The sequence below is a fragment of the Melospiza georgiana genome, chromosome 8 (assembly GCF_028018845.1).
Source record: "Melospiza georgiana isolate bMelGeo1 chromosome 8, bMelGeo1.pri, whole genome shotgun sequence".
Taxonomy (NCBI): Eukaryota; Metazoa; Chordata; class Aves; order Passeriformes; family Passerellidae; genus Melospiza; species Melospiza georgiana.
Window position 1 is genome coordinate 16,229,673 of NC_080437.1, and position 25,121 is coordinate 16,254,793.

Here is a 25,121-nt window from a genome sequence, read left to right on the forward strand (position 1 = left end):
CTTTCTGAAGATATTGCAAAAACCCAAGACATAGTAATGCATAAGAGAGAGAAAACTAAGCCCAAAATTGTCTAAAAGGAATTGTTGCTTTTAATCAAAAATAACCTTTTGTCTGTATCAGAAGACAGAGCTTTTCAATTAGAGGAGCCAGAAGGAAGTTGGAAATAAATAGCTGATCCTAGAAGTGTAAATGCTGTTTGAATTGAGCATATTAAAAAATAAGGGTTTTATTTTTGAGCTATATGCTCATCTTCAAGCTTAGCAGAAAGCCAAATCTTTTCCTTTGACAGAAACATTGATTTTACAGGCACCACCAGCTCCTTAACAAACTTGATGGAAGAACAAAACTGCACTAACCACCAGAAGAAAATCTTATCCTTTTCAGTCTCCTTTAAGCTGTGCCTGAAGACTAACCTAGGTTTCATGGAATGCAGTTTTTACAGCTTGTTTCAACAGTATCTCAGAACTGCTGAGGTGTAAGAAATAAACACACTGTTCCCATTCTCACCACTAGAGGTTAATGCTACCTGCAGACACTTGTGGGACAGAAAGCTTCTCTGCCTACAGCAGCTCTCTGGGCTCAATGCACAATGCTTACCACTTCTGCGTGGCTGGGCACTAAGCAGGGAACATCTTCCACATTTCCACAGAGAGATGCAGATCTTCTGAAACAAGTGCAGACTGGAAGGAATTCAAGAATGCACTTTACAAAGCTATGCATCTTTTTTTTTTTGCCCATTCAGTACCTCATCACCATCCCTCACTTCTCAAGGAAAGTGCACACAGGATCATGTATAACAAACACTTTTGAGGACATCTGTACTAACTCCCCACACACTTTCAGCCCAGAATATTTCTGGGCTGTTGTGCTCAAAAGCCCCTCAGAGGTTAATGTGAACATGAGATTGTAGCTACTTGCAGTCAAGAGGACAGGATTAGAACTGAGAGCAAAGAAACGAGCTTTAGTTTCAGATCTTCAGTCAAGTTCTTCAAAGCTGTGAACCACAAATAAACACTATTAAGAAGCAATGTAGGCTAATGAATGTTGCCACTGCCCAAGCAAAAGAGCGGCTACCAATTATAAAACATCACTAATGGTACTGACCTCCTTTATCACTGCCTCTGATACTTACTGATGAAAAACTTACTCATTTAGGAGGAAAAAAATAATTTTTCCTTAACAGTTTTCCCTTTCTTGTAGAGCAAATTTTTTTGCTTTGGAAACTTGCCTTCCCTGTGCTATACCTTAGCCTGCTGCAGTGCTATTATTGCTGCCGCCCTGCTGCTTCTGCACATCAGGACTTGAAGATTTACTCACCTGTTTGAACAGAACAATAAACAAAACCCAACATTTGACCAGGAAAAATACCAGATTTGGGGAAGTGGGCAAACAAGGACACTTAACAGAGCCGATTTTCCTACACCACAATAGATTTTCTCAGGTAATATAAATTCTATTTGTTTCTTCCACTGTCAGATTTGAATTACCTTTCCCTATTACGGTTTTCTCACAAAAAAATCTGAGCTACACATGCTAAGTCCTAAAGGTAAATCAGGGGTTAAGTCAAGCTAAGGAAAAAAAAATCCAGCCTTTTCAATTTGCATGCAATAAGTGATAGGAAGGCTTTAAAAGTTAGCATTGACTTTCCCACACAGACAAATGAACCAAAAAAAAAACAACCCAAAAACCCACAAAACAAAGAATGTATTTAGCCCAAACAGAATCCCAGCATCCTTAAACATGTTTCATCTCTTGAGCAAGAACAATAATTTCACAATGAACAGATAAACCAAATAAAAACAAGGAATTCTGAAGGGGAAGAAGAAACTGCTACAATCAGTTGGACCAGAAACAGCCTCAAGATAAGTAACAAAAGGCTACCAAGGATTTTGCTTCTCAGCATTAAGCCCAGTTGTTTCTGTAATGCAAATGAACTGTCAACATCCTAGCCAGCACAGTTGGAAAGGTTTATCCTAACAGTCATATGCATTTCTTTTCTTCCAGCTGCTGGCTAGGCCTCCAGCATGGAATTTGCAATCCAGTATGCAGAAATGTGAGACTGTGACAAGATGAGCTTTGTGAAGCAGTATGGATCAAAAGACAACTTTAAACTTACAGCAAACAAATATGAAATACTGCTGTATTTCATTCTAGCAATAATGAACTCTGTGTTAGGTATGCCAAATAAAGAAATACTAGTATGTTCTGGCACTGCAGTCTAATGAATAGAAATAGAAAGCGTATGAAGATTGCAGGCTTTGCAAGAGCTCAAATCAGGAAAGCAAAGAAAAATGTCTTGCATAGAGAAGCTGCTAAAGTTTATAAAATAAATGGATCTGCACAGAGAGAAGCTCCAACCCTGTGTCTTCAGTGCTTGCACTGTCCCCACCAGAGCAGCAGTACAGGCTGAACTGACAGGGCCAGCCAAAGGCTCACCCAAATGTAAGCACAGGAAAGCAATCCTTGGGACAGGAATCATAGCTGTGCATCACTGCAAGGGACTTGAACTGAAACAAACCCACAATGGGCTCTTAGGCAATAAAACCCTCTTTCTACTTCATTTCTGGAGCAACTTCAGCTGGAGCCTACTTGCCCAAAAACTTGATTTACAGCAAATAGATGGATGCAGAAGTCAATTATTCTCCCTCAGACAAAACCCTGTAATCACAATCCTGTAAATCCCACAGAATGCAAGAACAACAAAGAAATGAAAACAAAACAAACAACCCAGACCCAAAAAGTTTGGCAGGAGCTTTCAGTCCTGTAAAAGGCAGGAAGGTATAAATGTAACAAGCAAATTAAGACCCCTATTCATTTTCAGGAAATGCTTTTTATGTTAGCTACACTCCAAGTGAAAATCAGATTCCCTATGCCTATGTAAAAAAATCAACCAACTGCTACAAAATAGTATTTAATAAAGCATACTTAGTGTAAACAAAGTGCAGACTTCATGTAAACCATTTTGTCCTCAGTATAACATGCTTCTTGAAAATAGAACAGGTTAAAATTATTGTCTTAGAGTGAATGAAACAAAATGAAGCAGTATCAAGTGTTCAATTTTACAAATAAATAGTTTAACCATTTGATAAAATACTTAAAACTAAACTTTTCTTAATTTCTAAACAGCCCAACAAGTTTCTATCACAGTCAAAATCTCTAACTTCGCCACAATTAATAATAATAATAAAAAAATATTAGCAGGCTTTAAAAACACAGTTACAGAGAACATTTTTTTAATTTTAGTAACATTTCTATTTAAATGATGAATGATATACAGAAAACTAGAAATTAAATTATTGCTGAAGCCACTCAGAATAGCAACCTCAGGCATTTTACAGCATGCCTGCTTCTCACAAGAGTTAATTTCCTCTTTTAAAAACTCCACTTTCCCACAGGTGAGATTATAGATTCCTGAAGAGACACTCCAATAGACCTTTATAGTGGTGTCTACAGAGTAAGAAATACTGCTATTACCAGTTTGGATATGAAATACAGTTAAGTTTAAATGTAGTTCAGAAAATGTTCAGGTGAAAAAACTAAAAATCAGTGGTCAGAAGACAAATATGTATTTTTCCTTTAGCAAAATTAAAGAATTTATTTTCCCTTGCTAGTTACAGCATGACCATATAAGACTCATCTGTGAAAATTAAATTAGCTCAAGACAAAAGAATGCATCACAATCTAAACAAACAAATGCATTTCACTTACCAAAAAGAAGCAAATTTTTACCACAAACTACATTTTCAGCAGACTGCTGACAAAGCAGAAGTAGTGTAGTGGCTTAAAGGCTGTGTTCTTTCCAGCCTATCAAGTGTCTGGATATATACAAAATAATGTGAGCAGTCAACTGCTTGCACACAGTTTTTAAAACCTTCCCTTCTGTGGTTTGTAATCATCATTTTCTGAAAATTACTTGCTCAGTTACGTTTTTATTATTATAGTCTAAACACTGTTCTGGTTACTGTTATAAAAAAAGACAAGTACCAGTGACTGCTTCACAGATTTCAAAATAGAGCAGTTTACAAGCATTACCCACATAACAAATGAAGACTTTACATTCAGAGCATAAAATTTATCTTGCTACGACTTTATGAGAACATGACAGTCTAGATAATGTCACTGGCAAAGAATGCTTTAAACTATGATAAACTTGGTCGGTTCAAGTTTAGAATAATAACTGGGGGGTTTATATCATATCTTCTCAAACCATTTAGAGCAATTTATACTCAGGAGACCACAAGTGAACAGGAAGAGTAAAGCACAAAGAAGATGGGAGTTAGTCCGAAGGCAGAAACACATCAAATTACAAGAAAAAGAGTAAATAATTAATTCGGAAAGGTTTTCCTGTAAAAAAGGTTTTGGGGTCACTAATTCAAATGAAGCTAAGCCCCATTTCATGGCATTCAGCCTCCCTCCTGAAAAAAGATACAAATACATTGTAGGAAAATTAGCCTTGAAAGTTTTTTCTTCCCTTCTACATCTAGGGAAAAGCAGCCACAAGCAGTTCCCTCATTACCTTTTAGGTAGTTTGCACCTTACTCACAGTACAGAGCCAGACTTTCTCAGTCATCTCTTGGTTCCTCATTCTGCTGGCAAATGAAACAGACTGATTCCCAGGAAGTTAAGGGAACCTCTGTCCAGTAAACAAAGGGGAAGTACTGAAGGACTGCCTGTGTGCTACTGAAGTGGGTGGTCTGGTAGCCACAGCAGAAGCCAAAGGTGTCTCTGGGTTGTGCCCAGTTGGTACAGCTGCAGCCCTCACCTGTGATCTGAATGTGTCTGCAAAGAGGAGGGTCTAAGAATAGCACCAGAGAAGCTCCAAGCAAGTTATCACATAAAACCTAATGATTCAAACAACCCCATGTACTTTCAGATTTTTCCAGAAGGACAAGAAGGCCAGAACACCCTATTGATTTTCCCAGACTGAGCAGCACAAGGCACAGTGGCAGAGCACACATCCAGAGAGACACAGCATAGTCATACCCTGACCTTCTGTGGAATCGACAGGTTTCATGGCAGTGCCATCAGTTTTGTATTTATAACCATTGCAAATTCAACCAGAATAACATTTTTTGAGAGGGAGAGAGTGATACCAGAGAGTAAGAAACAAAGGAAAAGCCTGGAAGTACTTACCAGTGCCCACTTAAGAACTCCTCACCTCCTTTGCAAAAAAGACAGGATTCTAATCTTAAAACAGGGCCAATTTCTACCTAAGTAAGCTTAAAGTTGTCTCCACAGATCCAGAAATACACGGCCCTTCTCACAGCCTTTGCTAAAAGGTTGCAGAAGGCACACAATGGAACAGCTGCTGTGTTCCAGTCCAGTGACAGCTACATTTCAGTGGTGGATTAAGTGGTCCAGAACCATTTTTACCTAACTCACAGGGGTATAGTGAAGGCTGCTTATAAAGCCATGCAATGATGGGACATATTAAGTATCTTTATACACTGTAACACAGTCATGCTGGGTACAACACTGCAAGAACAGAACTTGAAAACTCTACAGTTACAAATGATTGTCTTTGTCCTGCTGTTACACTGCAATGTATTATTATTTGCATTTTAATGTTCTTGCATACACCTTCAGGGCAGGAATCCTATTATCTGAACTATCTCTACCCTCATGTAATTCTACAGTGCCTTATAAAACATAATAGTGAAGAGCAACCACATACAATATACACTAACTCCTTATCATCCTCCCTCTAAATTACAGTAGATAGATAGATTCAGGAGTAATGAGGACACTCAACTGAGAAGTTTCCTTAGATAATTGTGTTTGGAGTTCCCTTGCACAAAAAGATTTGGGGAATAACAAATCTATATTTAAACCAGTGTGCCTGAAGCCTTCTAACAGGTCAGACAGCTCAGCAAAATAAAGCAGCAAGTACGTGTACAGCCACTAACACCTACACCCTTTCTGGCAACAATTTTCACTAAGAAGGTGATGAAAACAAAAACCAAAATACTTTTCTTCCATGGGGCAATTCTTCAATTAAAGCTTTTTTTTTTTTTCCTAAAAAAAGATACAAGCTAAAAATATTAAAATGGAGAGAATGCCTCTGACTAACACCTTCTTAGCTATAATCACAAATAATTGCCTCTTCTTATACTAATGAGCAAAGCAAAATGGAAAGTAATTTAGACAATTCATTCAGGGTAATAGCTTTGTGAGCTAATATTACTGCCGAGAGATCCATTCTCAATTTCCTCGAGTACAATAACAGAGCAGCACTAAGTTTTTCACTTCAGGGAGCTTTTCTATCCTATGTAAATATAAACAGAAATCCCATTATCTATTGATAAAAACAACAGAGTGAGTTAAATAAAGTTTCACATGTTACACTTTCATATAACAGCCATCAGCTCCTTGGATCACAAGTGTAAATAAAACACTTCACTTACTGAAATCAATGAGAAACCTTCCAAATCCTTGCCTTTGGTATTGGGGCATGATCATTATGCAGGAGACATTGTACTTCTGCTGGCAAAGCTTTTCCTGTGGGAAGGAGAAACAGATCAAGTATGTCAAAGCACTGCTGAAGTGGGCAATTGCCTGCACCTGCTACTGTCCTTGTAAAATATCCCAATAAGGTGAACAGATGCATGGGTTCAGTACCAAAGTCAAATAATTCCATGTTAATGTCTAATTTTAAGAAAAAAGTATCAAACATACCCTGAAGGGTTGTCCACCATTTTTTTTTTCACTGTCTCTGGCTGGGGGGGGAGGGGGGCAGTAGGTCACCTCTGATGCATTGAGCGTTTTGCATGTAATCACCATCTTTTATACAATTTATTAGTATTGTTGCTGTTACTGTTCAATTTCTTATCTAATTGCTATTTCCAGTAAATTGTTATTCCAACCCATAACCTCTGCATTTTGCCTCTCTTTTACTGGAGGGAGTGGGGAGTGGCTGCATGCAGTTCAATTTCCAGCTGGGCTTAAACTACAATAATGAGGAAAAGGCTGAGGTATTTCATGCCTTCTTTGCCTCAGTCCTTAACAGCAAGACCAGGGTACCCAGCTCCCTGAGCAGGAAGACAGAAACAGGGAGCCCCTGTGATCCACAAGAAAATGCTAAGTGACCTGTCATGCCACTTAAAATATCTACAAGTCCAGAGAGCCCAAGGGACTGTTGGAAGAGCTCAGGGAGCCACCTTCCACCATTTACCAGCAGTTCTGGTTAACCATAAAGGTCCCATTTGACTGGAGGTTAGCAACTGTAAAGCAAATAAAAAGTGGCAGAAAGAGGATTTGGGGAACTGCAGGTCTGTCAGCCTGACCTCTTGAGCCAGGGGAAGGTCACAGAGCAGATCATTTTGACTGCCATCATGTGGCCCATGCAGGACAACCAGGGAATCAGGTCCAGCCAGCTTGGGTTTATGAGAGGCAGGTGCTGCCTGACTAACCTGATCTCCTTCCATGACAGGGTGACCCACCTGGAGGAGGAGGGAAAGGCTGTGGCTATGTTCTACTTGGGCCTTTCTCTTATCTGCAGTAAGCAGTGACATCAAGGGAGCATCAAGGGAGGTTCAGATTGCATGTTAGGAAAACTTGCTTCAGCGAGAGGGTAACAAAGCATTGGAACAGGCTGCTCATGGAAGTGGTAGAATTGCCACCTCTGGAAATGTTCAAAGTAGTTGTAAATGTGGCACCTGGGAACACTGTTTAGTAGCAACCATGGCAGTGCTGGGGTAACAGTTGGACTCAATGATATCAAAGGTATTTTCTAACATGAACCATACTATGATAAGGAACAAAAAAAGCAAGAGACGTACTTTAAGATGCAACACCTTAAGTACATGGAGAAAATACTTGGCTAAATAAAAGTTGACATGTCTGTCACAACAAGTTCTGACTGACATTACAGACAGTGTAAATTGTGCCTACATGTCTCACTTGAATTCCAGCAAGGCCCACCTCTCAGAAGGATGTGGCCAGACATTCAAGAGATCACTGTATAATATCCAGATACTCTGACAAGGCTTCTCCTACTATTTTCCCACAAATCACTTATTCAAGAAAGAAAACATATAGTCAATAGGAGGCAGCAATACCAGGATCAGCAAGTAATGAGTTTTTGAGTAACTGTACCTATTCAACACAACCCTTAGGGGCAAATTATGGACAATAATGGAAGCTTTTCCCATTGCAGGCACATCTAACTATGGTTCTCCATTTTTCTTGGTCATCTGTGTCAAGATAGTTCACTTAAGTATTATTTTTGGCAATAGCAGCCATCTATTACTTGAAAATCAGTACTACAACTGAGACATCCACTCTAAACAAGGGAGGCACCACGAAGTCAGGCAATGCATTTTTACATAGGAGCAGCAAGTAACTGCATTAGATCAGACTGCACACAAGAGAGCAACAGCACTGCCCATTTACATCTAAATAGCCAGCTGGAACTGCCAGCAGTCAAGCCATGAAAACACATCAACATTCCAAATACCTGCAACTTTTACAAGTTAGATTTGGCATACTAATGCAAAAGTCTTGGGGAAGGAAAAAGATTTAAATATTCAACTGAAACCACAACAAATTCTGGAAACAAAATCCCCAAACAAGAAAAAGCCTGCCCCCATCCACATGGCTGGGCAAATTCTGAATTTGCATCAGTCAGAGGCAAGAAAGTACAATATATTTGAGACAATGCACATAATATTCAAGATCTACAGAGAGGCTTTCAAGCTTATGGGATTTTTTCTGATTTCTGATTTTTCTTTGCTTTTGGGAGAAGCATTAAGGAGAGCAGGATATTACAAATATTAAATAAACCCACTTTTAAAATTTTTACCTTAGAGAAATATCCAACTAAATGGCAGCCTTTCTCATCATTTTTTGTAAGTACATAGAAGAGGAATGGTTCAACATCATAATACAACGTTTTGTGGTCCAGAAAGAGCTTAGCTAACAAACAAAGATTCTGACAATAAATTTTGCTCACATTTCCATCAACCTAGAAAAGAATGACAGATGCAGTTATTTCCATGGCACTAACAAGTTAGGACCAAACAACTTATTCAATCAGTTGTATCCGAGAAGGAAACATGAACAGTGTGGTGTTACAAAAAACAAACAAACAAAACACATCAAGGTTCAAAAGAGAAATGCCCCAGTTTCTTCTTAAATAAGAACCCTCCAGTAGGTGCTAATTACTTTCCATTTTAAAGTAACCTCAGAGTATGGGGGTTTATTAAACAAAGTAACTTCACCTTTTAGCTGCTCAAGACCGACTTACCTCTTTCATTTTATTCCTGGAATGAAAATGAGTATGACTGGGTATGACTGGCCAATAACAAAAACGCACTAGTTAAAACTGCCTGAAAGTTTGGTTTGCTAGAAGGCAGTGGAGTACAGCAACTTTTTAAAATATCCCACATAAAGAAGGGTATTATGTTGAATCCTTAAGATGTAAGGCCAATAAATGAGTAGCAAATTACATATCAATCACATCAATGTTTTGGATAAATTAGACAAGACAAAATTTCCATGCCAGGCTAAAATGCTATTGAGCGAGAGAGGTAAATTTCCTGGCTAAATACTACAATTAGTCTAGGTATATTATGAGTGAAAAGAGTCAAGCTGTGATTCAGACAGCTACAGAAAAGCCAGACACAAATGCAGATTTCCTAGATCAATTAGGTACTTCCTGAAAGGCTCAGTCAAAGGCAACACATTTTTGAAATAATCTTAATAGAAAGGTTTGCCTGTACTGATGTTTTTGATAATGACAGTAGCTGTATTTCATTCAGAGAGAGACAAATGACAAACTGTGCAGAAAAATCTTCTATTCTAATTTGTTTTGAGTAAAAATCCTAGTTACAAATCTAAGCAAAACCCATCCTTTTGGATATATCTAGGAATTTAAGGGAACATCAGTAGTATAGCTGCATTAAGTGGATTGAAGAAAAAACATTCAATGAATAACTACTGCTCCTTAAGGCATCAGGATAAACTTGTATACAGCTCTTAAGAGCCTATTGAATACATTAAACTCTCTCACAGCACACTCCATTGTCCAGGTGCTTTTTATTACTTTTCACACTTATTAGCAAGTGTGCAAATTAAATGTGAACACTAAGCAAGCAGAAATCACCACTGGCTAAGCCTGAAAATGCAAATTATGTGAGCTGTCTTTTTTAGTAAGAACATTTGTACAGAAATGTAAAAAACTTCTTAAATTTCAGGCAAACACAGCTTGTTCGTCAGTTTTAAATGTGAGAAGCAGGGAAAAAAGAGGGACAGCAAGCTCAAAAGGAAGCATCTGTCAAAAGTTGCTTGGCTACAGCATAATAGTAAGCTATGTCAAAGTCTGCTCTCAAATCTGTCAAAGTCATCCTCTGGGCAGAGGTACATAAATCACAAAATGCCAAACTTATTTCCATTTCTCTCAAAAACACAAAGCATGAAGGAAACCACAAACTCTTCACTCTGCCTAAAAGAAAATGGTTGCACAGAATTCTTGAAAGGACATCAACTAATGACTAAGTTTCTACAGCACTCAGTGACAACTGACATTAACTTTTGAAATAAAAAGACCCAAACCAACGACATTTATTTCAGAAGGGTTAACACAAGTGCTTACTGAAGCACCCAAAATAGACAAAGGAAACAAAAGCAGTGGAGAAAGAGTTGGGACATTGCTTTCACAATACTTTGTTTTCCATGTGTTTCTTGCAGCAATTCCCCACCTTCCCATCCCTTTCTCAGTATTTCTCTGCACTTTATTTTCTTAAGAATTTTTCATTCACGTATTAGCAGTAGTTAATAGAAATAAATGAGAAAGCACAATTTGCCTATTGCAAGCTCCACAGTACTTAACACCTGCTAACAGAGAAAATCAAGTTATTTTAAACAGTCCAGGACAATTTCATTCTTGATAGGAAAAGAGGTAAGTCTATTTACAACCTAAGTCTTTTGCTGGCAGTTCTTCAATATTTATAAAAACAGCTCAAGTCAGGAAGGACACAATCTTGATGCAAATAGTTATTTTTTAATAGCACAAGCATAACCAAAAGAACCAAATACAAAGATCTTTTCTAACTTAAAAAAAGACTTCCAGACTGCATCCACCATTATTTGAACAGATAATGGCAATGACAAAGAACAAAGGACATTTATACAATTTGAAAATACAAGTTTGAAGAAGGATATGACATCTGCAATTAAAGAGAAGTTATCAATACATGCATCTCAATAACACTGTTGAGAAAAGAAGTCCTAGTAACCACCAGTCTTTTGTGTTATGACTGCCTGTAATAATGCTTGAGAAACTGGAAAATTAGAGCATAGTTTTAACTGCAGGTCTACTATTAGAAACACAGAATTCTCTTGTCCAGGATATACATAAAACCTCACACTCAAAATAAGTCATCTCCCAAAAGGAAAACATAGATTAATAAAACATAGATGAATAAATCCAAAGTTGAGGTTGTAGCATTTTTTGTATCTTAGGGCAAGCTTCTCAAACATCCAAAATGAAGGCAGAAGCACTCAGGAGCTACATTGTTGATTTCAGAACACACAAGAAGTTGCTTTACTTGCTTTTGTACTTTGGGAGCATCTACATTATGATCAGATTTCTCCCTACACCCAAGACTCTCAAGCAGCCAGAAATGCATGGGTGTCAAGGGGTACTTTTGCTGAGAAGGGAAAGGCAAACCATCCAAGATGAGAACTGCAAAGGAAGCCCTAAGATTCATGCCAGTCAAGTATCTTAAAGAGCTTGGCTAAGGCATGAAGTACAAGTAAAGAACAATCATGAAAGAACATGGCAGGGTAGAACAGACTTGGGAAGATAGATTTGTTTTTGCAGTATCGCCAGAATCTCAACTTGGTTTTGCAGTATAAAAAGAATCTCCAAGGAAGTGCTTAAGGATGTTAAAGTTCTCGCTAGTTCTGCAGCTAGTCTGTAACATCTACAAACTGGTTATTTTTCAAAAGCTTATACTTTTGATACACCTACCTCAAATACTGAAAGGTCATTTCTTCTGTAGATTTCATTGGCTGGAGGATGAAACCAGCCACATTTCTCAGAGTGCCTTAACAAAATGTTTTTACTTTTCATGTATTTAAGACAGAATTCACACAGGTAAAGCTTTGGTAATCTGTAGGAAAATTAAGAAGATATTTTATACAAAAAGTTTGTTACATTCCATAAACAAAGTCACCACAAATGAAAACCCTTTCCATTCAAATATAAGGTATCATACATAAATGCTGCTAAAGCATAACTAAATAAGTAAATAGAACATTAGAGTGAATGATTAAACATTCACACACTACTCATCAGAAACAATCAGCTTCAATCAATCAATCAACCACATTGAACCTAATTCCATAGAGTTGTATTGTGGTCAGTTTGTGGTTCAGCCTCTGGCAGATCTCAGTTACTTCCCCCTTCCCACCCTAGCTTTTCCTGTGGTCTCCATCAAAGTAAGCACACTGGAGTAATACTTCAAATTTCATCTTTCCTGTTCCTAATAAATATAAAGGAAGCCCAAATCAGGATACAGGGGATCTCCTTCCCTTCAATTTTCCTTATTTTGCTTCTGGGGAAGGCTCGGAGATGACTTTTCTTCCCACTGTCTTCTAAATACTTGGGCAAGACAGCAAACTGGTAGGATTTCACCCCCTCACCTCCACCTAAGCTATCACTTTACTACAGAAGCAAACCTAGAGTTCACATAAAGGCAAAACATCTCTTCTCCACAATCTCCACAGCACGGCAACAAACACAAGTGCACTTCTAGGGAGGATCCAGTTCAGACTACATGCAAGTAACCCACATGCCCTGTGTTCCACATACCATCATAAACCACTCCCTTTGGTAATTTTTATGGCTACTTACCTTCATTTTTAAATTACTGAATCAGTGGAAGACTGATCTAGAAATTAATTAGTCTGCAAAGTTTTAGAGCAGAGGACAATCTTTATCTGCTCTGAAGTTACTAGCACATGCTGGGATTACAGCCATGGTTTGCACTGTTCCACTAGCCTAAGGAAGTTCATCAACAACATAAAAAGTAGTTTGAACTATTTGTTCAATGATGTAAATCACTGCACTCAACTGAGAGCCACAGTGCCTCCTACAGTGTCATCCCACTCTAGCCTCATAGCAGTAATTAGCCATCATTATGCTTCTATCTAAGATTCATTTACTTGATGGAATAGGTAACTCACCCTTTGGCAATAAATTGAAGGAAAAAAACCAAAACTGAAATAAAAAAATTAACACTACAAAAACTGTGGTTATAATAGGAAATTAAAATGTTCTCCACACTTTTTTAGCCCTTGATTTCTATACGATGGATACATGACATATCCCTTATTCCCACCACACAAGCAAAAGGCAGTTTAGAGTATCACTATGCAACAGCCTTTTGGAACAGATCATGTTGCATGCTATAGTAGCAGAGCTTGATAAACATACAGTTCTGAATATCTTCCAGTGTGCCACAGAGACTACAGATTAATAAAACATTGATTTTCAGCACACCAAAAACTCCGCAGAGATCTGCTGAGCACATGTACTAGTCCAGGCTCTCTGCCTGACTCCAAGGTACACCCTTGCAAAGATGGTCAGAAATGGCAAGCTGTTACCACTTTTACTTCATTTCTTTTGCATGACATCTCCCCTGGTCCTTAGAAAAAAGGAGGTTAACAAACACTGGACCACAACCAAAAGCAATTTGTCTCAAGGGCAAGAAGTCAGACATACCTCATTGCAACGGTGTAAGAAAAAACAAACAAACAAAAAACAACAAACCAAAAAAACCCCAGACAAAACCAAACATATAAATGAAAACAAAACCAACAAAACAAAACCACAAAAATAAACCTTGAACAAAACCACACAGATACATGCTACATATTGACATTTCTACAGGACTAGGAAAACGACTTTGTATTGCATCTTTGATTTAGAACTAGTAAAAAAAGAATGACAAATCCCTGTTCTCAGGAGCCTATTTACGTTTAATGGCTTTAAACTATAAACAGTTACAAAAGAGTAAAAATAAATTGCAATGTTCACATCAGAAAAATGCCAACCATGTATGGCAATCTTGACAACTTGTTACCTTGCATATTCCTGTGGGTAAGGTGAAGAGTACCAGGTCTGGATCTCATATTTTCCAAACTCAATCACTGAAGGGTATCGCCCACTTGTTTCACCAGTGTTTTTACACCCAATTTTCTGTCAGGTGCAATTAAAAAAAAGTATTAGTTATACAAAAGTAGAAGCTTCAGCTTTATATAACCAATTTCACCCACTGAAAGCATGAGAAACCTGAAATATCCAAATCAGTTGCTTAAACTCTTTAAACTCTGACAGAGAACAGAGTTTTTAAACAGAAAATACAAACAGCAAAAGCCCAGCCAAAGAAGAGGCACAACAGCCTCAAATCCTATTCTCTCACAGCACCTAGTGTGATGACATCCCTATAATTCTGGGGCAAACTCAAAGCTGTCCTTTTCTCAAAAGAATGAGAGAAAAGGTATCAGCACAACCCTTCAAGAATTTACCTCAAAGAGTCACGAATATGCTAACACTGATTTCAGCTATAAAACTGCATTTAAGCTGATGACTTGATGAAAATGACTGCTAGGCTCTAAAGAGATGGCAAAATATAGAATAGTAAGAAAGGTGGGGGAAACCAAGCAATTTCTATGTCAACTTTTAGAAACCTTACCACCTAACATTTTCAGGGACTGCATATGAAAGATAAAGAAAGCAAGTAGTGGGAACTGTTTCCATGAGGAAGCAGAAGCTAATAAGGAAACTGAATCTTTAAACTCAATTTGAATTTGTTGGTTAACAAGCTGTGAAAGAAGACTGCAAAAAAGTCATTGTATAACGTCAGTTCTTGTACACTAAACCTGAAAAAAACCTGACTTCTATTACTGAAAAAAGTACAACACACAGCCATTTATGATGTCATTTTAAGAAAGCAGCAATTGAAACATTACATTCACCCACCTTCTGATCTGGGTTCTCACAGACACTGGTTGTTCATTTCACAGACAGAAAAGTAGAAGTCTGGTTCACTAGTCTGATTCAGCTCAAATATTATCACTGCTAGATAAAGTCTACAGTATTTAAACTCAAAGTGTGGTGACTAATCGAGTAAAATGAATTTATGGACTCGCTGAACCTGGTTTCCTGCCAAGCAGTATTTTCTGGGAGTGACTTAGCTTTTCAGAATATCTGCTTCATTTGCAGAGGAAAATCATTACTGACCAATATCCTCTCAGTCCTAACCAGGACATCAGCTACTTTTCAATTTTATGTTTGATCCTGTAGTCCTGTTTCCAAAATGCTCAAGTGTATCTTTCAAAATCTATTTTAAGTGTCACTTATCATCTGATCCATTCCAGCACAATGCCTTGTCTCCTATCTGCATATACAGTGTCTCCCAAACAGAATTCAGAGCAAGCATGATGCATTAGATTAAAAGGAATATATCAGAAATGAAGATGAAGAGACTTTTTATTTACAGTTTATATTTACAGAAATAACTATATTTTGGCAACATGATTCTTACCTCCAGGGAAAGTTCTCGGGCCTGCTTAAACACTTCCAAATCCTCCTGTGTAACAGTGTCCTTGCTTCCCAACAGAAATACATCCGTATTTTCTTGTTTGATGCTTAGTTTGATTTCAGTATCTGTTATTTAAAACCAGCAAAAAGTTTATTCACAGACATGAAGGTTATATGTGCACTAGCACAGTGATACTACTAAACAGGATTGCAACTATGGCTGTTAACAACTCCCCATTCTAACCAAATTTGGGATTACTAAGTAACAGAAGTGAACCCTTCACCCCCCTTATTTTGTAGTTTGCTGCTGCACAAGGCATTTTTTGGTACTTGCTTGTTTGTCTGTATAAGCCTTTATAGTCCAGTTCTAACAAATTAGTTTTGAACCTCATGAAATGGAGCATATTTGATTGCTAGAACTATGCCACCTGACAAATTCCAGTATACTCTGAAAGGTATAAAATAAACACAGGAGAAAAAAAGTGGCCCTTAAAACTTGAAGATTAATGCTAAACTAAGCCTGCATTCAAACATTATAAATTAGAAGGTTTTTTTTCTCAAATAAAAGTAATAAAAAGGTAGTTCACAGCAGTAGAGATCAAGTGTTGTGGAGACTGCAGCACGATGGAACTGTTCATGAAAAAGCAATGGAGCAGAGGGAAATGAATTGAAATGCCCACCGTTATAAGCACTGACAGCACACAATCATGATGACAGCACTACTGCCACAGGAAGGGCAGGGGGAGAACAAGGAGGTGGCATGACAAGTGGCTACTCATGCGCTACTACACAGCCAGAAGCAACATTATGAAGGCATTTGGGGCTCCTAGTGTCACTACAGATGCAAAAAATAAAAAAGTGGTGTGGTATTAGTCAGGGAAAAAAAAAAACAACCAAAAAATGTTTTGGAGATTTAGTCAGCATTAGATAAAAGGTCAAAGTTTTGTTGTTTTTGTATGAAAGTGAAGTAAGAACAAGAGAAATAGCTAAGACCTATGTGATAAGAGTTCTGCTTTTGGACGGGACGCAGGTTTGGTTGGCGCTTCGACCTTTGCTTACCATCATCCTGATCAGGTTTAATCCTTCCGTCTGTCAAGCTCCCCTTCCCTGGTGAGGGGGTCCCCATCTGAGGGGTCACTTTATACTTTAATCTGCCTAGAATCCTGTGCTTTTTAAAGAAAACTGTTCTCCTAAGGTGAGAAATTGCTTTAAAAGCATGTCCTCTAGACACACCCCATCCAGAGGCACAGGCATGAGACACAAACCTACTCCTAACCTCTTTCTTTCCATAGAAATGACTTTTAGATGTTGATGTGGAAGGTAATTCTGGTTTACTACACAAGTGCTTGAGGGGTGCATAGCTTGGGTGACTCTTTTTTCGAGACTGTTCATGAGTGGTATAGATATGAGAGAGTCCATCAAAGAGTCCCTTTAGCTGACTGCTGCTAGGAAGGCTACTAAAGGAGGGTATGCTTGACTGACTGGAAGAACTTTGGGGAGAGTTAAAAGAAGCCAAAGTGCTGGATTTTTGAGAACTGGGGCTCCGACCAGAGATGGGGACTGGGGGTAAAAGTGAAGAAGGTGGAGGTTTTAGCTTTTGTGTGGTACCTGTAGCCAACACAAGAGAAGTGCATGACTGTTTCTGAGAGACCTTTTTCCTTGGACGATAGTGCTTTGAAAAGTCTATTATTTCACCTCGTGATCTGCGACCATCAGGTGATGGTGTAAAGAACTTAGTAAGGCCATCAATGAGACCTTTGGTTTTCTTGTTAACTTTAAGTGTAGAGGCAGATATGTAGGTGGAGGTGGTGGTGATTTTGGTGGTGGCACCAGGCCGAGTGGGGTCTGTAACAGGCAATCTGCTGCTTGAATCCTTCACAGATGCAGCATGACCAGATGAAGGTGTGGTACAGACTTTAGTCTTTTGACCCCTACCAGGTGACCCCCTTCCTGTGAATGCATTCACGGATCCTTCATCACTGGTTACAGACCTATGCAAAAATTTGAAAAATAAAAATCAGCATTCAAAATCTTTACTGTCAAATAGCACTATAGTTTATATAAGTTACCTGGAGCACTGTACTCAAAAATCTCTTAAGAAATTTAAAGACACATACATTCTGGAAATACATTTCAAACTATGGCATAACAATCACCTTTTTTTCCCCTTCTCCTTTTTGTTCCCCCTCCCCTCTTATCTCTAAAAAGACAGTCCAAAGACATATAAAAAGTGCTGGCATAGCAAGATCTTCCAAGTATAGAGCCTTCTCATGTACTTTTAGGCATAGCCAAAGTGTGCCTCTTTGGAAAAAATATCATTACATCATGTTTGTACAACAACTGCTCCGTCACCATAGAGTTTATTGTACACACAGAGAAGATGAATGTTTTCACTGTTAATATGGTATCAAAACAGTTAACTTCAGACTACATTTGCTTAAACTGTAGAGAAAGTCTATTAATCCTTCAAAGCAAACAGTCAATCTTCAAGAAATTGCTTTTTTCCCCACACTCTTGTTGGACTATGTAAAACATGGCAATAAAAGTTACCACCAAAGACCTAAAAGCCAAACAAGGTAGTTTATTAAGAGCATTACAACAGAACCAAAGAAAAAGTCTCTTTAGACATTAAAAATAGCAAAAAACAGAAATAGCAAAGGAAAGGAAAGAGCAAGACTAACCAAGGTGCATTTGCAGAAGAGCCATGAACTAATCAGGCCTAACACAGACGGTGTTAGGAAAAAACAGAGTAGTGAATCTTATTTAAATGCTAGGAAGAAAAAGCGCATACTGAAAGCCAACATTTGTGAGAATAGAATTACAGGTTTAACTAGTTGCTAATAACTGAAGAGAGGAACTACACTGCAAAGAAGTACATTCGAGCATACAGAAACAGAACTTTTGAAAATATAAAAGAAATAGTTATCAGGACATACAATCAAATTACAAAGCCAAACAAAGTACACAGTGGTATCACATGCTTTCTTTCATTCCCTTTTCCATCCTGCTCTTTGAAGTTCACTTATTTACTTTGCAGCAGAAAGTTTTCTTCCACAGACTTCAGTATCTCAATTAAGAGGGTAGAAGTAATTAATTGCAACAGGTTACTTCTAATTAGGGATTCCACAGCCGAGGGCTACCATCTGGTTACTGACCTCCAAGGGCCCACCAGCTTAAGAACCAGCCCTTCTTCCACCCACACATCCTTAAATTTGGTTAGTTCCTAAGAGGCAACAAAACCAAAAACTTCTAAATCTTTTGAATCCTTTGGTGTCATACACATAAGTCCATCCCAAGACCTGTTCTCAGTGCCAGATGTGGGAACCACCAGCAGTGCCAGAGGCCAGCACACACCTGGTTTAAGTTAATCTTACACAGTAATTTGCCTGTGAAGGGCTTCCAACAGATGGTCAACAGGCAAAAAATTATTCCAGTACCACTTGAAAGATTTTCTTTGTACTATACAAGGAGTAAATGGCATTGACTAACTTTCCTGTGTTTCATGTGACTACACACTTTCTATGTTTGACACTATTGTCTTCCGTACTCCACAATCACTTTTAAATAGGATTTCATGCCAAGGAGTCTTTTCTCTTACTCTATCTCTAACCACTATTTTTCCAAAGCAAGATTGCTTTGTTTCATATATGAGACACTGAAGTAATAGAAATGTGCTGGCAGTATTGTAAATATTTATTTTACAAAGTGCTTCCCAAGCACTCCTGTAACATGCTCATGCAGCTCACATGCTACAAAGAAAATCTTTCTGAAAACATTAATAATCTTCATATAATACTAAAAGAACTTCTGCATCCTTTAGCATGATGTTCACTATAAAAGTTGCAGCTCAACATCTCAACAGCAAAACATAACAGGAAAACCCTCATAACATTCCCAACCTTTCTATTACATGTATGAGGAAGGAGGAGAAGCAGAATTAGTGTCCAGGGGTACATTGCTGCTAAATCCATCCCTTGGGAACCCAAACATGCATGACTGCAGAGAAGAGAGATGACAGGACTGTATTGGAACCGGTCCTGGTTCTGGTCAGGGCAGGGTGAATTTTTGCAGTAGCCAAGGGGAACATGTCCAGGACTCAGTGGTTATTCTGTACCACCTCATGGGCAGGAAAAGGGACTCTCTTCCAGAGAGAAGGGGTTCTTTGCAGTTGACTAAGCAGGGAGCAGCTGGGTAACACCATGTCAAATAATCACATGCGAATTGTTTTGCCTGTCTTGTACACTTTGTTATTGGTACTGTAGCTGTTACTGTTTGCTTTCTTTTCTCACTCCTGTTTCCAGTAAATTGTTCTCATCTCAGCCTGGATCTTTACTTTTTGTGCCTTCAATTCTCCTCTCCAGACAGTGGCAGGAGGAGGGGGAAGCAAGAGAGCAGGAAGCCTCAGCAGTAGCACTCAGCTGGGGAGTATCACTCCTGAACCACAAGAGAGCCCTTACCTCCAGCTCAAGGTTTATCTGTTTTCAAGGGTAAATAAAACCAGAAGTACAACAAAGCCCAAGGCATAGCTGCAGATATAGGGAATATTTTTATTATGCACACACAATGATATATAGAAATCTCAATGACGTTGAAATTCCTAAGCTATTTATTCAGGAGGAGAATGGAGAAGTACAATGTTTCACTCAGTCTAACAGCATGGTCTCACCAGCCAGTACAACTACATCTTTTACTTTCATGTAGTGTCATACTTTATTCCTGTCCTGAACTACTTTACTAGAGCAACATACACTGAACTTCAGGACAAGAAGCAAGAAGGCAAGATGAAAGATTCTGGAAGAGAGAAAGGCAAAAGACAATACAGAAAGATGCACAGCATCAAGTAAATCAACTTGACTAGTGCATTATAACTGCAAGTACTTTTCCTTCTATTTTCACATGTGGGCTTCACTGGCTTCAAAAATCCTTGTTTTGCAAAATGCCAAGTTTTACAGCAGCTCCCATGCAACTTTGAATAATATAAGACAGGTTTTTAAACTGCAGAGAATAATGTCATAATGTACAGAATGAGTAGTTGGTAGAGTCAGAAAGCTTTTCAGCTGCTCAGCTGACATAGCCAAACAGTTAAATAATACTTAAATAGGGGCAAAAAAAGGTGTATGTGGCTAGGAAGATGTGTTGGAGGGCAACATGCTACTGTAGCTGACACAGAATTTCCTACTTAACACTCAGTGTAACATCAACTCAGTATTTCAACGCTACTTAAACAATCCTCTAACCAAGACTTCTAATCTCCAGCTACAGTGTTTCCTGGGAAGATAGATGGTAAAAAACACTACAGCACACTCTTGTTTTGGATAAACACAGTCCCGAGAAGCAAGAGGAATTGCAATCTCTTTTCCTAGTAACTGGTAACAGGTTGACAGCAGAATTCAAGCAATCATCTTTTCCAGAGTACCACTGAAACCACAACTTCTCTGTTACTTGTATAGTTTGCTTTTTGGAATGGGTTTTGTGAGCTGATATTAACAAAGTAATTTTTATAGAGTTTTCAAACAGCTCTTTGAGCAGAATGGTCTCCTGAAGTCGTCTATCATAGCTTGATATTATCCACTTTGTATTCTGTAGATACTACAATTATTTGAAGCTACATTTCAAGACAGCTGCGGCATATGTTATTATATAGAAGTTTATTTGCATCTGCTATATGTAGAATTTTTGATAAAAACTTATGGAATCTGAAAAGTCAAGTTACTGTAATTTTTTTATCACCACCTGACATGACACCAAAAGCACCTACTATAGTATACAAGTTATTGAACATTGGGCTGAAAGGCACATAGAAAATCACTCATTATCTGTTTTCCCCAATTTGAAACAGAGTTAAAAACTCTGCTTAAACATATATGAAACTCTTATCTGACTACATTCTCAGAAACATCTAAAGAAATAAAAACCAAGAGAAACTTACAACATTCGTTGCTTTAATTTATTTTTCGGTCGTCCAATAGGTTTTGCATATCGTCTCCTTATTTGCGCAGCCTTCTCATGAAGCAGCTTTCTCCCTTTCTTCTTTGGTCTACAGACCTGGCAAATCCACATCCCTATATATAAAAAAAAGTTTAGTTAAACACAGTTTATCTAATCTGTACTGCAGGTGTGTACCAACATACACACCAAGTATATACAAAGTCAGCAAATTATCTCTTGAACAAGACATAGGCAAGGGAATGTGGACAGAAAAAGTGATCCACCTCTATCTATACTCTGAAATTTTTAAAAGCAAAGTGCTCATGGAAAGGAGGATACAAGAGGCAACAAGAATCACAGGAAAGATTATGAGCAATTAGGTTTCTAGAAGAATTTCTGTTCTAGCTTGTCCCTCCTTATACTACCTAGATATTTCTCCATACAGAATTAAGACAGGGTAAAAAATTTACATGTGTGATAGAAAGCCACTGAGGTAGAGCATGCTAAATATACTACTTCACACCTATGGTATATTTGTTTTCATACGCAACTTGAATTTAGCATCCTTTTAACATTAGGTAGCCAAACATGTATTGTAGATGAGGCTGGGGACTGGGAGGGGAGGAACTGAAAAAAGTATTTAATGTAACTTTAAGATTAAATAGGAAAAGCCATAAAGATGTAAGAGCAGAAGTGAGAGGTGCCATAGGTAAGAAACCTAGAGATTAGAGAACCTGAAGACACATGCATTTTGTTTTGTTTGCCTGTTTTTCCAATCACTCCTACAAAAGGCAGTAAGAAAAATCTCTTCTACATGTTCCAAGAACTTCTTTGTCAGTGTATATACTCCAAGCATTTAAGCAGTCTTTCTAAAATTTCATCTACAATAACTGGGGCAACAGCTCATTACACAGTGAATACGTCAGGTGAACTATATGTAGATATTTTTTATTTTCCTGAGGAAAAAAACCCTCATATAATGACAAGTAAAATTTCCTTTGATATGAATGAAATCATACTATTTATCGCTGAAAATAAAAACGATAATAGCATGCTTGACAGGTTTTGTCACTTAATACAAGACTGCAAATGGAAGTACTGTCATGGAAAGGATTTTTTAGATCACCTTTTGGCATTCGGGATAGCGGCGGGTCACAGCACTCCATGTGGAACCCTCGATCACAGGAGTCGCAAAAAAGCATGTTATCCTGGAGGGGCAGGGATGAGGGGGTGGACAAAAGGAAAAAGGAAAAAGACTTAATACAGCATTGTTAGAAGCTGTTTGCATTTGGACATGTGCTAATTATAAAGCTACTATAAACAAAGAGAAGTGCAGTAACACTGAACAAGTCTAACTTACTGCATTTTTGCCTTGGATCCTACATGCACTGCATGTCTTGCATTCAATACACTGCCACCTCAACGCCTTCACATTTGTTGTTAACTCAGGACAGAATTTCAAACATGATGGATGTCCTAAAAAACACCAAAATGTTATTGAGAGGTTGAGATTTAAGATGGGTTAGATTGATTCTGAAGTTCAGCAAGATGTAGCCAGCACCACCAGAACCCTGCAAGTATCATCTGCTTTCGGAATTTTGCAACACATTATTTAGCGCATCTACTTCATACAAATACACAGAATAATGGTCATTAAACCAATTCATGAAGACAGGTAGAAAATTGACTTTTACTGTAACTGACACCAGTGAATGGTCTACATAAGCATCTAAAACTGAAATTTTTATTTTCACTAGGTTATTTCCATAGCATATTAAACTGTCATTGGTTCTGAAAAAAGTATATTTATAAATTGACCACATTCCACTTTCATAGCAGTGCAAAATAAACAGAGGAAACCTTCAGATAAAATTGCATTAGTTATTTTTCTAACTATACTAAGTATCTACCAGAGAAACTGAAAAGCCAAACTATGTGCATTTCTTATTTCAATTACTTAATTATACACAAAGAATAATTTCAGAGTAATAAAAAGAGAAAAAAATAATCTAGCAATTGGCATAAGGAAAACATATAGCAATACAAGGTTTAAAATTGAGGGGGTGGGTGTGGAGTATTGAACTACCACCTCCCACAAAACACAAAAATTCCTTGGCAGGACCACCCTCTTTTCACAGTAGTCTTGAAGGCCAACAGGACTTTTCCAATTAACAGAGGATACCAGGCAACTGAACACATCCAGCACCTGAGGCAATACTGGCAGAGATTTTTTTCACGTCTTCAACAGCCTCGGAGCGTAGCCCTAATCCAGACAAGATAAAAGCACTGCTATATAGGAAGGGATAAGCATTCCCAGGGAAACACTTGATGAGAGTATTATGTTCAGAGATTATCTATCATGAACATAACCACAGAAGTTGTCAGAGAGAGAAGAATCCCTGATGCCATGCTGCACTTAGAGATGGCTGCAGCGACGTGGCACACATCAAAGGTGCTTTCCTCTCACTGTCAGAGTTGCAATGAGTGCTTTCTTCTAGGTAATGCTAGAGCTACAGTGATTCAGACTTTCTCCATCTACAGTCTCTCAGTCCAGGACTGAGCTAAAACACCACAAATGAAAATACAATCTCATCTATGAGCATTTGCTATTTTTGTCTAATGGACTGAGGCACAAATGGCAAAGACCGATGGAATTCAGAAGCCACCGGAATAAGTGACCATTTCGGATTTTACTTCCTTTTATTCTATTTATCCAAGGCTTAAACCACTTTATAGTTCATCTTTGAAGGACAACTGTGCATTTTCTCAAAATAAAATGCAGAGATATAATTTATTAGGAAAGAGTAATCAATAATCAATTCAAAGAGTAGTTTCAGAAAAATATTGAAAAAGCATAATCATTTTATTCTTTGCATATACCAACATTTTTTAGGGTTAAAATTGAGTATGCGCTTCCAAGAATGTGACAAATACACTACAACAGCAGAGATGAGTTCAATGAGATATTACTCCCTTCAATGAAATCCCCTAGAGAGGCTGATATTAGTAATCAATATCACATGAAGACTTATTTTATCAACTATGACTTAACAACCCTATTAACACATTAAAGCATAGTTTTGAATCAATCACCTCCATGTAAATGTATTTAACTCGAGTTATCTACTCTGCACAGAAGTGATTTATTTCAAGAAGCAAGTAAGTTGCAGTTCAAACGGTTGATTTTAATTTTGTTTTATGTAAGTAACTGATGTATAAACATATGGAACACCCATTTTCACTGGTTGGTAACCACTGCTTGAACAAATTAAGTATAACTGTATTAGTTTGTATCTCTTATCTACCAATGGAACATTTCTCATTCAAGCAATTACACATTTTAATACATTTCTTTAACCACTAGCTCTTATTATCAGACAAAAATTCAAGAAAAATAATCCACTGGTATTAAACATGCCTGCAATTCCTAATCCTTGAGCCACAAGTAACTAGAACTGGAAGGCTGCAAATGAGAACCATCACTATGGATTTGCCATATTTTTTTTCACTATCTTTTCTAGGTATGCACTAGCAGAGACAGCCCAGGAACTTTTAGATTTCAAAATACTGTATGATATGGTTTTCTAATAGCTGATAAGCTTAAACTATTCATTTTAGATACAAATTGACATAGTGCAAATGTAA

The 25,121-nt window shown here is 37.9% G+C and overlaps 1 protein-coding gene across 3 annotated transcripts in view; it reads right to left on the bottom strand.

The window, feature by feature from the left end:
* KAT6B (lysine acetyltransferase 6B) overlaps positions 1–25,121 on the bottom strand; it is a 100,886-nt gene that overhangs the window by 24,655 nt on the left and 51,110 nt on the right. For 2 of the 3 annotated variants that reach the window (XM_058029184.1, XM_058029183.1), the window contains exons 4-12: positions 22,837–22,952; positions 22,603–22,684; positions 21,478–21,610; positions 16,608–17,539; positions 15,553–15,674; positions 14,089–14,204; positions 11,973–12,114; positions 8,802–8,963; positions 6,406–6,499 (exon numbers count right to left, since the gene is read on the bottom strand). In XM_058029184.1, the coding sequence (XP_057885167.1) occupies positions 6,406–6,499; positions 8,802–8,963; positions 11,973–12,114; positions 14,089–14,204; positions 15,553–15,674; positions 16,608–17,539; positions 21,478–21,610; positions 22,603–22,684; positions 22,837–22,952 (1,899 nt within the window). The remainder of the gene's footprint in view (positions 1–6,405; positions 6,500–8,801; positions 8,964–11,972; positions 12,115–14,088; positions 14,205–15,552; positions 15,675–16,607; positions 17,540–21,477; positions 21,611–22,602; positions 22,685–22,836; positions 22,953–25,121) is intronic. The other variant, XM_058029185.1, reaches the window with a different exon arrangement.